This window comes from Petromyzon marinus, chromosome 2 (genome assembly GCF_048934315.1).
Source record: "Petromyzon marinus isolate PM22_M1 ecotype Great Lakes invasive population chromosome 2, UKy_Petmar_22M1.pri1.0, whole genome shotgun sequence".
Classification (NCBI taxonomy): Eukaryota; Metazoa; Chordata; class Hyperoartia; order Petromyzontiformes; family Petromyzontidae; genus Petromyzon; species Petromyzon marinus.
The window spans coordinates 301,953-315,000 of record NC_133668.1 but is presented as its reverse complement, the minus strand read 5'-3'; the positions used below and the strand labels follow the sequence as shown (position 1 = coordinate 315,000).

At 60.5% G+C, this 13,048-nt stretch overlaps 1 protein-coding gene across 1 annotated transcript in view; it reads left to right on the top strand.

Annotated features, from left to right (window-relative positions):
* The window catches only part of LOC116950696 (V-type proton ATPase 116 kDa subunit a 1-like), a 34,242-nt gene that overhangs the window by 14,901 nt on the left and 6,293 nt on the right, over positions 1 to 13,048 (top strand). The window contains exons 5-16 of the mRNA XM_032968675.2: positions 1,139 to 1,267; positions 2,381 to 2,484; positions 4,043 to 4,169; positions 4,577 to 4,659; positions 5,114 to 5,207; positions 5,698 to 5,910; positions 6,199 to 6,349; positions 7,317 to 7,456; positions 7,750 to 7,907; positions 8,693 to 8,786; positions 10,135 to 10,253; positions 10,805 to 11,021. Coding sequence (XP_032824566.1) covers positions 1,139 to 1,267; positions 2,381 to 2,484; positions 4,043 to 4,169; positions 4,577 to 4,659; positions 5,114 to 5,207; positions 5,698 to 5,910; positions 6,199 to 6,349; positions 7,317 to 7,456; positions 7,750 to 7,907; positions 8,693 to 8,786; positions 10,135 to 10,253; positions 10,805 to 11,021 — 1,629 coding nt within the window. The remainder of the gene's footprint in view (positions 1 to 1,138; positions 1,268 to 2,380; positions 2,485 to 4,042; positions 4,170 to 4,576; positions 4,660 to 5,113; positions 5,208 to 5,697; positions 5,911 to 6,198; positions 6,350 to 7,316; positions 7,457 to 7,749; positions 7,908 to 8,692; positions 8,787 to 10,134; positions 10,254 to 10,804; positions 11,022 to 13,048) is intronic.

The following is a 13,048-nucleotide window of genomic DNA, read 5'->3' as shown; positions in this document are numbered from 1 at the left end:
ACGTGTGGACACCGCGCGCGTGTGAGCACCGTGCGTGTGAGCACCGCGCAGTGTGAGCACCGCGCGGTGCTCACACTGCGCGGTGCTCACACGCGGTGCTCGCACCGCGTGTGAGCGCCGCGTGTGAACACCGCGCGTGTGAACACCGTGCGCGTGTGAACACAGCGCGCGTGTGAGAGCACCGCGTGTGAACACCGCGCGTGTGAACACAGCGCGCGTGTGAGAGCACCGCGTGTGAACACCGCGCGTGTGAACACAGCGCGCGTGTGAGAGCACCGCGTGTGAACACCGCGCGTGTGAACACAGCGCGTGTGAGAGCACCGCGTGTGAACACCGCGCATGTGAACACAGCGCGTGTGAGAGCACCGCGTGTGAACACCGCGCGTGTGAACACAGCGCGTGTGAGAGCACCGCGTGTGAACACCGCGCGTGTGAACACAGCGCGTGTGAGAGCACCGCGTGTGAACACCGCGCGTGTGAACACAGCGCGTGTGAGAGCACCGCGTGTGAACACCGCGCGTGTGAACACAGCGCGTGTGAGAGCACCGCGTGTGAACACCGCGCGTGTGAACACAGCGCGTGTGAGAGCACCGCGTGTGAACACCGCGCGTGTGAACACAGCGCGTGTGAACACAGCGCGTGTGAGAGCACCGCGTGTGAACACCGCGCGTGTGAACACAGCGCGTGTGAGAGCACCGCGTGTGAACACCGCGCGTGTGAACACAGCGCGTGTGAGAGCACCGCGTGTGAACACCGCGCGTGTGAACACAGCGCGTGTGAGAGCACCGCGTGTGAACACCGCGCGTGTGAACACAGCGCGTGTGAGAGCACCGCGTGTGAACACCGCGCGTGTGAACACAGCGCGTGTGAGAGCACCGCGTGCCGTGGCGGCTTCCGTGGGTACCGTCGCTCGCCAGCGGCACTCGCCCCGTCGGTCCGTGCGGGCCACCCTGGGGAGTTTTGATTTAAAGCTTTCGTGACTGCAGGGATTCATCTTCTTGGTTCTTTCGGTAAAGTCACCACCACGTAGAAGGGAAGTAATAAAATGAAATAAAATTCTCACGACGTTTGGGCTACAACACAAGCACCCTGTGGAGCTTTGGCGGCGCTGCGCGTGCGCCACGGTGCCTGGGCGCAGGCGACGTTCGAGCGCCTGGAGACGGAGCTCAAGGAGATCGGCACCAACAAGGTGACGCTGCGCCGGAACTTCCTGGAGCTCACCGAGCTGCGGCACATGCTTCACCACACGGAGCCGTACTTCGCTTCGGTGAGCCGGCAACACTTCCCACGAACTGACCCAGGTAGCGACCCCGACTGACCCCGGTAGCGACCCCCACTGACCCCGATGGCGACCCCCACTGACCCCGGTAGCGACCCCCCCACTGACCCCCGAGGGCGACCCCCCTCACTGACCCCGGTACCGACCCCCCCACTGACCCCGAGGGCGACCCCCCTCACTGACCCCGGTAGCGACCCCCCCCACTGACCCCGATAGCGACCCCCACTGACCCCGAGGGTGACCCCCACTGACCCCGATGGCGACCCCCACTGACCCCGAGGGCGACCCCCACTGACCCCGAGGGCGACCCCCACTGACCCCGAGGGCGACTCCCACTGACCCCGGTAGCGACCCCCCACTGACCCCGATGGCGACCCCCACTGACCCCGAGGGCGACCCCCACTGACCCCGATGGCGACCCCCACTGACCCCGAGGGCGACCCCCACTGACCCCGATGGCGACCCCCCACTGACCCCGATGGCGACCCCCACTGACCCCGGTAGCGACCCCCCACTGACCCCGAGGGCGACCCCCACTGACCCCGAGGGCGACCCCCCCACTGACCCCGAGGGTGACCCCCACGGACCCCGAGGGTGCCGGTGGCCGCTCGACGACCATTGTTGAGCTTGTTTTTATTAAGTACATTTGGGAAGAATGAATAATAATTTCAGTAATTTTTTTTGGATGCGTGCAGTAATATTATTATCATTATTACGTAATGAAAACAACGCAATTGCAAACTCTCGTTTTTGTAAACGGGCGACTTAGTACACAGCCGCCTGTAGGCTCCGGTGAGCCATTTATAGATACCCCACCACGCTCGTCAGGGACACTCCACGGAGAAAACAACGTTGGAATCCGCCACGCTTCTTCCCCACGTTCGCCATCCCTCCCACCGCCGTCCTTCTGCCCCTCCCCTCTTACGACGCTCGATCGCCCCGTTGGGACAGGGACGGATCGCCGCGCGCGTGCGATCGGGGCGATCCCCTCCGGCGATCGCCCACTGGAGGGCGGTGGACATCTGGGGAAAAAGAGCTTGGGAGCTTATCGGATTCCTCCAAGGTCAATAATAATGAAGGGGTGGTCATGGTGTGCGCCAGGGGGAGTCGAGGGACTTCCTGTCGGGCGACACGCTGATGCTCATCGACCCGGCCAACGCCAACGCCGCCGCCGCCGCAGCCTCCGCCCCGGGACTCAAACTCGGGTAGGAGGCCCCCGAGAGCCGTCGCTTCCTTCTCTCGGCAAAATCGTTTCGTACGCGTTCAGCGGTGGCGTGCTCGTCGCTCGCGGCCTGCAGCACGGCGGTTCGCGCTGCCCTGGTGAATACTGCGGTGCGGCAGGAACCTGACGTAATCAAACGCCGTCCACTTCTCGGCGGCCGTTGAAGATCCCGAGATGGCATTCGAAGAAGGGTTTAAGGCACCGCAGCGACCGGCGTCACGGCCAAAATAAACAAATGTGAACGCTCCCAAACGACTATTGGGGATGACGCACAGAGCGGCGATCATCGTCCCCGGCTGGCCGACTCCTGCCCGATGGTAGGTCACGTGCTAAATCGTGCTCAAAGAGACCGCTGCCGCCGGGAGTGCCCTTTCAAAAGTGCGATGATATATCGACTGGAGTGATACTTCAGACAAATTTGCAATTTGACACCGCTGATGACTCGGTTGGGAAGCACACGGCCCCTCCTGGACAATCAGTCTCGGGACTCGGTGAGGCTGTCCGGGGTGAACGATCGCTCTCTGCCCAGGGCTCCGTTCTGCTGCTGATGCTGCTGCTGCTGCTGCTGTTGTTCTTAGATCCCAGCTTTCAGTCTCAACGGACGATCTCCTTCCATCGGTCACCCGGTTTATCAAGCGAGGCGTTGGACAGTTTTTTACTTCTCGAACTTCCTCGCCTGCATAGCCCCATGGGATGGAAACAACTCGTTAGCAAGGGCGTCCAGGGTCAATCGATCGATCTTTATTTTACGTGCCAATATCGCCCTCAATAAAGTTCGCATCGGTGTACATTACAGCAGAACAGGAACGGTGTGGCCACAGCAGTGAAGACAGTGACCCCCGTCACGACCTCAGCGGCTCGGACCGACTGTGGGTGTCAAAGCGGCGGTGCTGATGTTTTGTGCTGTTGCAGGAGTTGTTGAATAATTAGAACACTGATGGTAAGGGCTGATAATTTAATAATGATAATTGACACTTCTAAATAATAATTTACACTTCTTTTTAGTTTGTTATCCTTTCCCCGCACTTGAGATTAGCTGCGCACGGTGTGAAATAAATTCAACATATAAACATCGCACCTTTCACCCCGAGGCCACAATGCACAGTTGTTATTTAAATCCATAAATTGCTCTCCTCTCTCTGCTCCCCACTCCCTGCTCTCCGCTCCCCGCTCTCCGCTCTCTGTTCCCCGCTCCCTGCTCCCCGCTCTCCGCTCCCTGCTCCCCGCTCCCCACTCCCTGCTCCCTGCTCCCTGCTCTCTGTTCCCCGCTCCCCGCTCCCTGCTCTCTGCTCCCCGCTCCCTGCTCTCTGCTCCCCGCTCCCTGCTCCCCGCTCCCCGCTCCCTGCTCCCCGCTCTCCGCTCCCTGCTCCCCGCTCCCTGCTCCCCGCTCCCTGCTCTCTGTTCCCCGCTCCCCGCTCCCTGCTCCCCGCTCCCTGCTCTCTGTTCCCCGCTCCCCGCTCCCCGCTCCCTGCTCCCTGCTCTCTGTTCTCCGCTCCCCACTCTTCGCTCTGCTCCCAACCCCCACCAATTCCGGGCCGCAGCTCGGTGGCGGGCGTCATCAACCGCGAGCGGCTGCCGCCGTTTGAGCGAATGCTGTGGCGCGTTTGCCGGGGAAACGTCTTCCTGCGCCACTCGGAGATCGAGCAGGAGCTGGAGGACCCCGTCTCGGTAGGCCTCACGCGGGCGCCGCGGCCCCGCCACCCAACGCGGGCCCCACCGTCCAACGACCCCGCGGCCTCACGGGCCCGCGGCCCCGCCACCCGGTGCGGGCCCACGGCCTCGCGTGGGCCCCGAGCTGCGCCGCGTTGTGCGCCCACTCGTCGCTCTTGTGGAAAGTGTCGAGAAGCGTGGGGGGAGACGCCGAGCGGCAGGGCGAGCGAGGGGGCGGGACGTGTGGGGGCGACCGCCGTGGAGACGGAGTGCCGGAATCGGCTCGTGCGTAGCAGCTACATTCGATTGGCTTGGGGAGGCCTTCATCCAGCAGTGGATGGCCATGGCTGACGACGTTGATGATGTTGGTGATGTTGTGATGGTGATGATGGCGGTGTAATGCTTTCTTATTTTTTATCCTTCAGGGTGACCCTCTCAAGAAAGATGTCTTCATCGTGTTTTTCCAAGGAGATCAGCTGAAGAGCAAGGTCCAGAAGATCTGCGAGGGGTGAGACGTGAGACGGTCCTTCGCATTCACGTGCCCACACGCCCGCCCCCCCACCCACGCGTCCATCCACCCACATACCCGCCCACATTCCCGCCCACGCACCCACTCACGCCCACCCACATGCCCACCCACCCACCCGCTCATCCACCCACGCGCCCACCCACCCACACGCCCATCTACCGTTGTCGGTATATTCCGCCGCGTGATGTGCTGCACAGCGGTGTCCTCGTGCATTTTGTAACATCGTGCGCCGCATTTCTTTATTCCACGGCGTTGAGGAGGCATTTTTCAAGTTGGCCAACGAACGGTCCGGAGTGCCGTCCGGAGCTCGCTCTCGACCGGCCGTGGCCTGAACGAGCATTAGCAGGGCCGCACCTCGGCTCGTGGGATCCAGGCATGCGATCCGGCTCGTGGGCCCCTCTCGTGTGTGATTGGCTGAGGTCTTCACCGCCAGGTTCCGTGCCACCGTCTACCCCTGCCCGGAGTCCCCGAGGGAGCGCAGGGAGACGATGGAGGGCGTGACCACGCGTCTCGAGGACATCCAGACGGTACGCGGACGGCGCCGCTAGTTCCCCGCGCTCCACAACTCCCTTCCACCGCCGCTCCACTAAAGTCGGGCAAATATCCCATAATTCCATTCGGCGTTCATAACAAAACAATCTTTTCGATGGCTCGGCCGGGTTTGCTATAAGCTGGAGGGTCCGCACGTGGCGGCTTTACGACAAAGAGAATGACGCCTGCGGTCGGTGCCCAGGCAGAAATACCGTTTGCGCTCGGTCTGCCCAGATAATAGCGGTGTAGGCGGTGCAACCGCACTGGGAGCCAGGGGCCAGAGGGGCCCAGGCACTGCGATGAAGGGTGAAGGCAGAGAGGGAGGGGAGGGGCCCAACGCGAACCACGCCACAGAGCGACGGCCGGCCGCGTCGGCGCGCCGCCGGAGGAGCCCTTGCGACGTCGTCAATGGCGGCCCCTTCGCTCAAACTCGCTCCGGTCGCGTCCCCTCCCTGCCTCCGGACACCCCCGGCGCTCCGCGCGCAGGTGCTGGGCGAGACGGAGGAGCACCAGCGGCGGGCGCTGTCCAACGCGGCGCTCAGCTCGGCCGCCTGGTCCGTCAGGGTGCGCAAGATGAAGGCCATCTACCACGCGCTCAACCTGTGCAACGTGGACGTCACGCAGAAGTGCCTCATCGCCGAGATGTGGTGCCCCGTGGAGGACATGGACTCCATCCAGCGCGCCCTCCTCCGCGGCACGGTGAGCCGGGAGGGTTTCATCCGGCGCGGTGCCCGAAGCCGTCTTGTTACCCCCCACCCCCCCACCCTTTGCCAACCTGCGCTGACCAGCGTGGTGAAGTATGGTGAAACGTCCCCCCCGCTCGGTATGGTTGGAAGGGGGGGGGGCTTTGGGACTTTATCCATCTTGCGGAATGACTTAGCGCTGTAAATTGTTACCATCGTGTTTTGTGGTGCGCGAGCGTCGCTGCGTCCTCACGTTGTCCACTTGTAGCGTCCAGCTCAGCTGCTGCCGTTCCCCTCCCTGCAGCTCAAGAGCGACTCCACGGTGCCGCCCATCCTCAACCGCATGTTCACCACGCTGGCGCCGCCCACCTTCAACCGCACCAACAAGTTCACGTCGGGCTTCCAGAACATCGTGGACGCGTACGGCGTGGGGAAATACCGCGAGATGAACCCCAGTGAGTGTGCCACACTGTGGGCAGGGAGTGAGAGATGAACCCCAGTGAGTGTGCCACACTGTGGGTAGGGAGTGAGAGATGAACCCCAGTGAGTGTGCCGCACTGTGGGTAGGGAGTGAGAGATGAACCCCAGTGAGTGTGCCACAGTGTGGGCAGGGAGAGAGATGAACCCCAGTGAGTGTGCCACACTGTGGGTAGGGAGTGAGAGATGAACCCCAGTGAGTGTGCCACACTGTGGGTAGGGAGTGAGAGATGAACCCCAGTGAGTGTGCCACACTGTGGGTAGGGAGTGAGAGATGAACCCCAGTGAGTGTGCCACACTGTGGGCAGGGAGAGAGACGAACCCCGGTGAGTCTGCCGTGGACTCTTCTCCCCTGGCTCATTGACGAGAGGGGGCCGCACGCGCTGTGCGACCAATCTTGGGCCCCCCCCCTCCCCCGCACCTCCTGCGTAGAGATCCAAGGCGTAGGTTTGGCCTCATCTGTCTGGGTGATTATTTCGGCGCCCAGCGCGCCACGTCCAGTACACATCTCCCTCCGTGGCCATGGCATTGAGTCTCGTGCCGCCTCCTGGTCTCCCGGCAACCCAGATTGTGTGTCGTGACCCGGCACACCTCATCCAGTGGCCTACAACTCTCCTCCGTGCTCCAGTGACCCGGCATGAATTGGGTGAAGCCCTTTAGGTCGGCTCCTTCCCTCGCCCGTGCCCCACAATGCCGAGCGCTGCACTGTGATTGGCCCTCGTTGTTGCAGGCCTGGCTTTGGAGCAATTGAACAGCGCATGCCGATAACCGCCAGCAATGCACGGGGGTGCCATGGGTTTAGTTGCAAAATTACCCATGGGGTTTATCACCATGGGCCACGGTCAATTCACAAGCCTGAGTCTTGTGTGTGCGCGTGTATGTGTGTGCGCGCGTGTGCGCGTGCGTGTGTGCGCGTGTGCATGTGTACGTGTGTGCTGACCGCAGCCCCGTACACGATCGTCACCTTCCCGTTCCTCTTCGCGGTCATGTTCGGCGACTGGGGCCACGGCTTGGTGATGCTCTGCTTCGCCGTGTGGATGGTGCTCAAGGAGAGGGAGCTCCTGGCCAGCAAGAGCGACAACGAGGTGACGACGATCACAGTACCGCTGCTCGCTCCTCCTTTTACAAACGCGCCCTTGTCGATGATTGCGTGCGAGAGCTCCGAGCCGATTCGATGAACTGGGAGAGAATATTCTGACATTATTTTATGATGACATTATTCATCATGAAATTATTTTATTTGTGAGATCATTCCCATCGTGAAATCATTTTTATTGTGAAATCATTCCCATCTTTAAATAATCTTCATTGTAAAAGCATTCCCACCGTGAAATCGTTCCCACCATGGAGCTGTGCCGTACGTGCGCCGCGCTGGCAGATCTGGAACACGTTCTTCGGCGGGCGCTACATCATCCTGCTCATGGCCATGTTCTCCATCTACACGGGCTTCATCTACAACGACTGCTTCTCCAAGTCGGTCAACATCTTCGGCTCGTCGTGGCACGTGCGCGCCATGTTCCAGCAGGGCGTGTGGAGGTGAGGCCGCGGCTTGGGGCGACTTATGATCCGCGGCCATGTGGAACACCGCACGGAACCTCTGCCTAGAGAGATATTGGTGGAGAAGAGGGCCGTGTCTGTTAGGGTGCCGGCAGTCCGCGTGCGAGCGAGCGTCCCTCGGCCGCTCCGCGGTGAAACCGAGCTCCAGGGTCCCTCGACGTCAGGCGCAGCGGCGGAACGGAAGTGGCATTGTGACGTCGCGTGGGAGACGGAGCGGCGGAACGGAAGTGGCGTTGTGACGTCGCGTGGGAGACGGAGCGGCGGAACGGAAGTGGCGTTGTGACGTCGCGTGGGAGACGGAGCGGTGGAACCGATCCGCGCTGTGCGGTCGCTGGACGGGTTGTTGCCGTCGCACGACCTGGCGGTGGTGGTGCTGGCGGGTGGTGGAGGCCTCCGTCCAGCAGGGTATTGACCGTGGCTGACGATGTTATTTTCTTTGAACCTATCTACGTGACTTTACCGAAAGACCCGAAGAAGATGACAATGTATGTGTGTTGAACTTCTTTCGCACCGTACGTAGCCAACCTTTCTAATTGAAGGTGCGGGATTATGGTAGTGGGAATGTTCTGACAGGGGGTGAATGTGCGTGAAACCCAAAGCAACTCTCTCCCTCTCTCTTGCTCTCTCACTCCCTCTCTCTTTCTCGTGTTCTCACTCTCTCTCTCTCGCTCTCTCACTCTCCCTCTCTACCTCTCTCTCTCTCTCACTCCCTCTCTCTTTCTCGTGTTCTCACTCTCCTCTGTGTGCCTCTCTCCGCTCCTCAGCGCTTCGATGCTGGAGCTCAGCCCGCTGCTGCAGCTGGACCCCAACGTGACGGGGGTCTTCTCGGGGAATCCCTACCCCTTCGGCATCGACCCCGTAAGCAGTGCCACCCAGCGCCCTTGCCGAGCAGCACGTTCCCTTGACAGGCACGTGCCGAGCTCCGGCTCGCAGGCCCCAGGCGTCAAGGGGCCGGCAACGGACGGCACCGTCAATGCCGCAGTAGGCACGGGGTTAACGCCGCCCTTGAATTGAGCAGGGATCTTAGATGAAGTCGGGGAAACGAGCAGACGGTGATGGGAGAGGGAATTCCAAAGTGGAGCCGTGCAAGGGAAGAAGTGGAAAGAGAAGTGAAGTGATCTGTAGTGTGGCGAGGGGGTGAGTGAGTGGGTGATTTGAGCAGCGGCGGCAGCGGCGGCGGCAGGATTCCACCCCCCGCTCCGTGCACAGCAGCAGCGACGATTGTTCAGAGTTGCAGACGGATTGGCACAGAAAACAAAACCCAGGCTTCTTGGATGCCTTCCGAGGCGGATAACGCTGCGTCACGCCCAACGTGCCCCCCCCACGCTGCATCGTGCCCAACGTGCCCCCCCCACGCTGCGTCGCGCCCAACGTGCCCCCCCCCCACGTTTTACAATTTGGGGCGTCGCGGTGGCTACGAGATGTTAACTCCCTCGCCTGGTATGCAGCAGGTCGTGGGTTCGATCCCGACCGTTGACGCTGCTTGCTGTATACACGGTGCTTCAAGAGAATGTTGACGCTTCTGAGAATTTGCAAGAACACCACGTGAAATGTGCCTCCGGGTTCTGGAGACCACCTGGATAATATTCCAGGCATGCGTTGACAATGGTGGTGAACAAGTGGAGACTCTGACTTTTTGAAGCTATTACCATTACATTTGTTATCATATTACAGTATATTATTCATTCTTTCTTCATTTAAACCGATAGTCCCATGTAAGTGTTAACATTTCTTTGAAGCAACTTGTGTTTGAATTTCTGCGCGATAAGCCACTTTGTTGAGCTATCATTCGTGGCCAGGTCGCTTCTGTAAAAGAGCCGTTTATAGCTCAGTGGGACTTACCTGGTAAAATAAAGATACAGTAAAACCTTGGATTGCGAGCATAATTGGCTCAGGAAACGTGTTTGTAATCCAAAGCACTCGTATATCAAAGCACTCGTATATCAGTTGTGATCACGTGACGCTCGGCAGACAAAGCGTATACGGTACTACTCGCTCGTTTATCAAATTAATATTTATTTCAAAAAAATTCTCGTCTTGCAAAACACTCGCAGACCAAGTTACTCGCAATCCAAGGTTTTACTGTAGTTCTAAAGAGTTGAAGAGTTTAAACGGAGGAGTGCCGATACCCCGGGGCGACCTGGCGGAAGCGCCCTTCGTGGGGAGGAGGTTCCACTCCCGTTCTGCCCCCCCCACCCACCCCCAGATTTGGAACATAGCGGGAAACAAGCTGACCTTTCTCAACTCGTACAAGATGAAGATGTCCGTCACCGTGGGCATCATCCACATGATCTTCGGGGTCATCTTGGGCATATTCAACCACACGTACGTTCGAGCCGTCTCCCGCACACGGCATTGACACAAATGCTCATTGATGAATCGACGAGCTCGGCGTTCCAGCTCCCATCCTCACCCGGTGCTCGTGTTTAATAATAATAATAATGATGATGAAGATTTAGTGGTACAGCGCCTGATTTAAACATCTCAACACGCTGTACATAAACAAAAAACAAATCCCGTCTAAATTCATATCCACGCGAGAACGGCAGCTTGTAGTACCTGCGATGCCCCGTGTGTCACAGGTGCTACAGGCTGCCGTGGGGCTGCGACCAAACGCAGCCAGCGCTCGCCGGCACGGTGAAGTATGGTTAGACAACCCCCGGCCCCCCACGGCGTGGGGAGGCCCTCGCTCAGCGGGGGGCTGTCCGTATCCGCGCCCTCGCGCTGTGCGGGGCCGAGAGGTGCGGCCGGCTCGCGTGGCTACTTAACGTGGAGCCGCCATGGCGGCGAAGTTCGGGTTCACGCGACGTTCACGCGTGCGGCGTTCACGCGAGCGGCGTTCACGCGAGCGGCATTCACGTGGGGGTGGTGTGCAGGTACTTCCACGAGCCGGAGAGCATCTTCCTGGAGTTCATCCCTCAGCTGATCTTCATCCTGTGCCTCTTCGGCTACCTCGTCGTTATGATCATCTACAAGTGGGTCATGTACACGGCCGCCACCTCCTGGCACGCGCCCAGCATCCTCATCCACTTCATCAACATGTTCCTCTTCAACTACAGCGACAAGACCAACGCGCCGCTCTACAGCTTCCAGGTAACCGCCCGCCCGCCCCCAGTCCACCGTCGGTTAGAGAGCGGGGCCTCTCCGAGGTGGGCCCGGCCACGGCTCGGGGGGCCTCTCCGAGGTGGCCACGGCACCGGGGGGCGCGAGCGTTGAGCTGGGATTTAAATTGGGGAGCTCAAGCGCCGCCATCGCTCTTCGTAGGAGCGGCCTGCTCCGTTCCGCAGGAGGGTGCGCCGATGGCTACGCGTTTCCCGACGAGGTCGTTTGGCAAATGCGGCGACGATTGGACTTTGACGCCGGCACACGATGGCCAAATCCGTTTGTGGCGAGGTCACGAGATATTGAACGTCCGCCGCGAGGCAGACGGCGCTCGCGACGTTTGGGTGAAGACAAATCGCCGCGTTAACCGGGGCGGACCGCCGTATTGAACCGGGGCGAACCTCTGCGACGAGCGGCAAACGCGCTGCCGCGTCTCCGCCACCCACGTGCTGATCCGGCACGAGGAACGGACGTGCAGAACTGTATTGTGGGTTTGCACGCACGCGTGCGTGTGTGTGTGTGTGTGCGCGGCTGTAACGGCGTCGGCGTCGGAGTTAATCTTGGCTCTGATCGCCGTGCGCAAAGTTCACCGAATCCAAAGTCCACGAAGGTCGTAGCGGCCCCCTCGTGCCGTGCTGCCATGGTGGGGGGGGGGGCGGCGTCACCTTCACCGTGCCGCACCCCCTCGGCGCGCACCGTGGGGTTTATGGCTTTAAAGGTTGTGGGAATTGTCTCCATAAAATGTCGTCCTCTTATAAAAGTCAAGGTGAGTTCCTGCTGCTCAAATTCGCATCGAGGCGTTGGTGCTCATCGACCAGTTTAGAGCCATTCAGTGCCAGTGGTGGAAATTCCACATTCCTAGGGTTGGGGGTGAGTCTCTCCATAGAACTTGTCCACAAAGTGGTAGTAATTTTATCGACCCCGGCGGAATGATGATAGGCTGAGTCAACCCCAAAAAAGGATTTGAACTCACGCGCTCCTGGACGCGAGCCGCTCGCTCAACCGCTGATTATCGATAACCGTTAGCACGAGGTGCGTATTGCTACATGCGTGCACGATGCAGTTTACACGCATGCCCAAGCACTCGCTCCCTGATCACAGCTGCCCCGACGTGCAGCGTCGACCGGCAGGAAGCGTTCGTTGTGTGCACCACGGGGAGCCGCCGTTCTCCGCCAGAGTGTCTCCACTCGCATCTCATCGTCGAGCGTGCAGCCTGCACGACACCGCGCAGCCGCGTCGCGCTCGCCGGCGGTTGTTCAACGCGGCCGTCGGCAGTCTGGCAGCGGAGCTGTGATCAGTCCAAGTTGGAGGAAATTGGCGGGCCCCCAGTAAAACCACCGCACGCAAAATAGAACAAACGCCCGGAGTTTGCCCGGCAGACGTTTTTACCGCAGTGCAGCAGCATCGCCGAGATCCACCCAATTCTACCGACCGTTCTAACATATATATTTATTTATTTAAGTTCTGGCTCTCACGGCACGAGCCCCCTGGTCCTCCTTCTCGTCCCCGCCACCTTCTTCAGAGCCGTTGGAGGTTGCGGCTCTTTCCTTTGCCTCCTCGCTGTGTGGCCGACCCTCCTCTCTCCGATAGGAGGAGGGCCCTGTGTTGGCCTTGCCCCCGCTTAGCGGCCCTAGCCCTGGGCTCCCCCGGCCTCTGGGCCCCGGCACAGCCGCACCGCCTGCGCCCTGCGAGCGTCCTCTCTCTCCGTGGTGCGTGGCAGTGCTCTCTCTCCGTGGTGCGTGGCAGTGCTCTCTCTCCGTGGTGCGTGGCAGTGCTCTCTCTCCGTGGTGCGTGGCAGTGCTCTCTCTCCGTGGTGCGTGGCAGTGCTCTCTCTCCGTGGTGCGTGGCAGTGCTCTCTCTCCGTGGTGCGTGGCAGTGCTCTCTCTCCGTGGTGTGTGGCAGTGCTCTCTCTCCGTGGTGCGTGGCAGTGCTCTCTCTCCGTGGTGCGTGGCAGTGCTCTCCGTGGTGCACGGCAGTGCTCTCTCTCCGCGGTGCGCGGCAGTGCTCTCTCTCCGTGG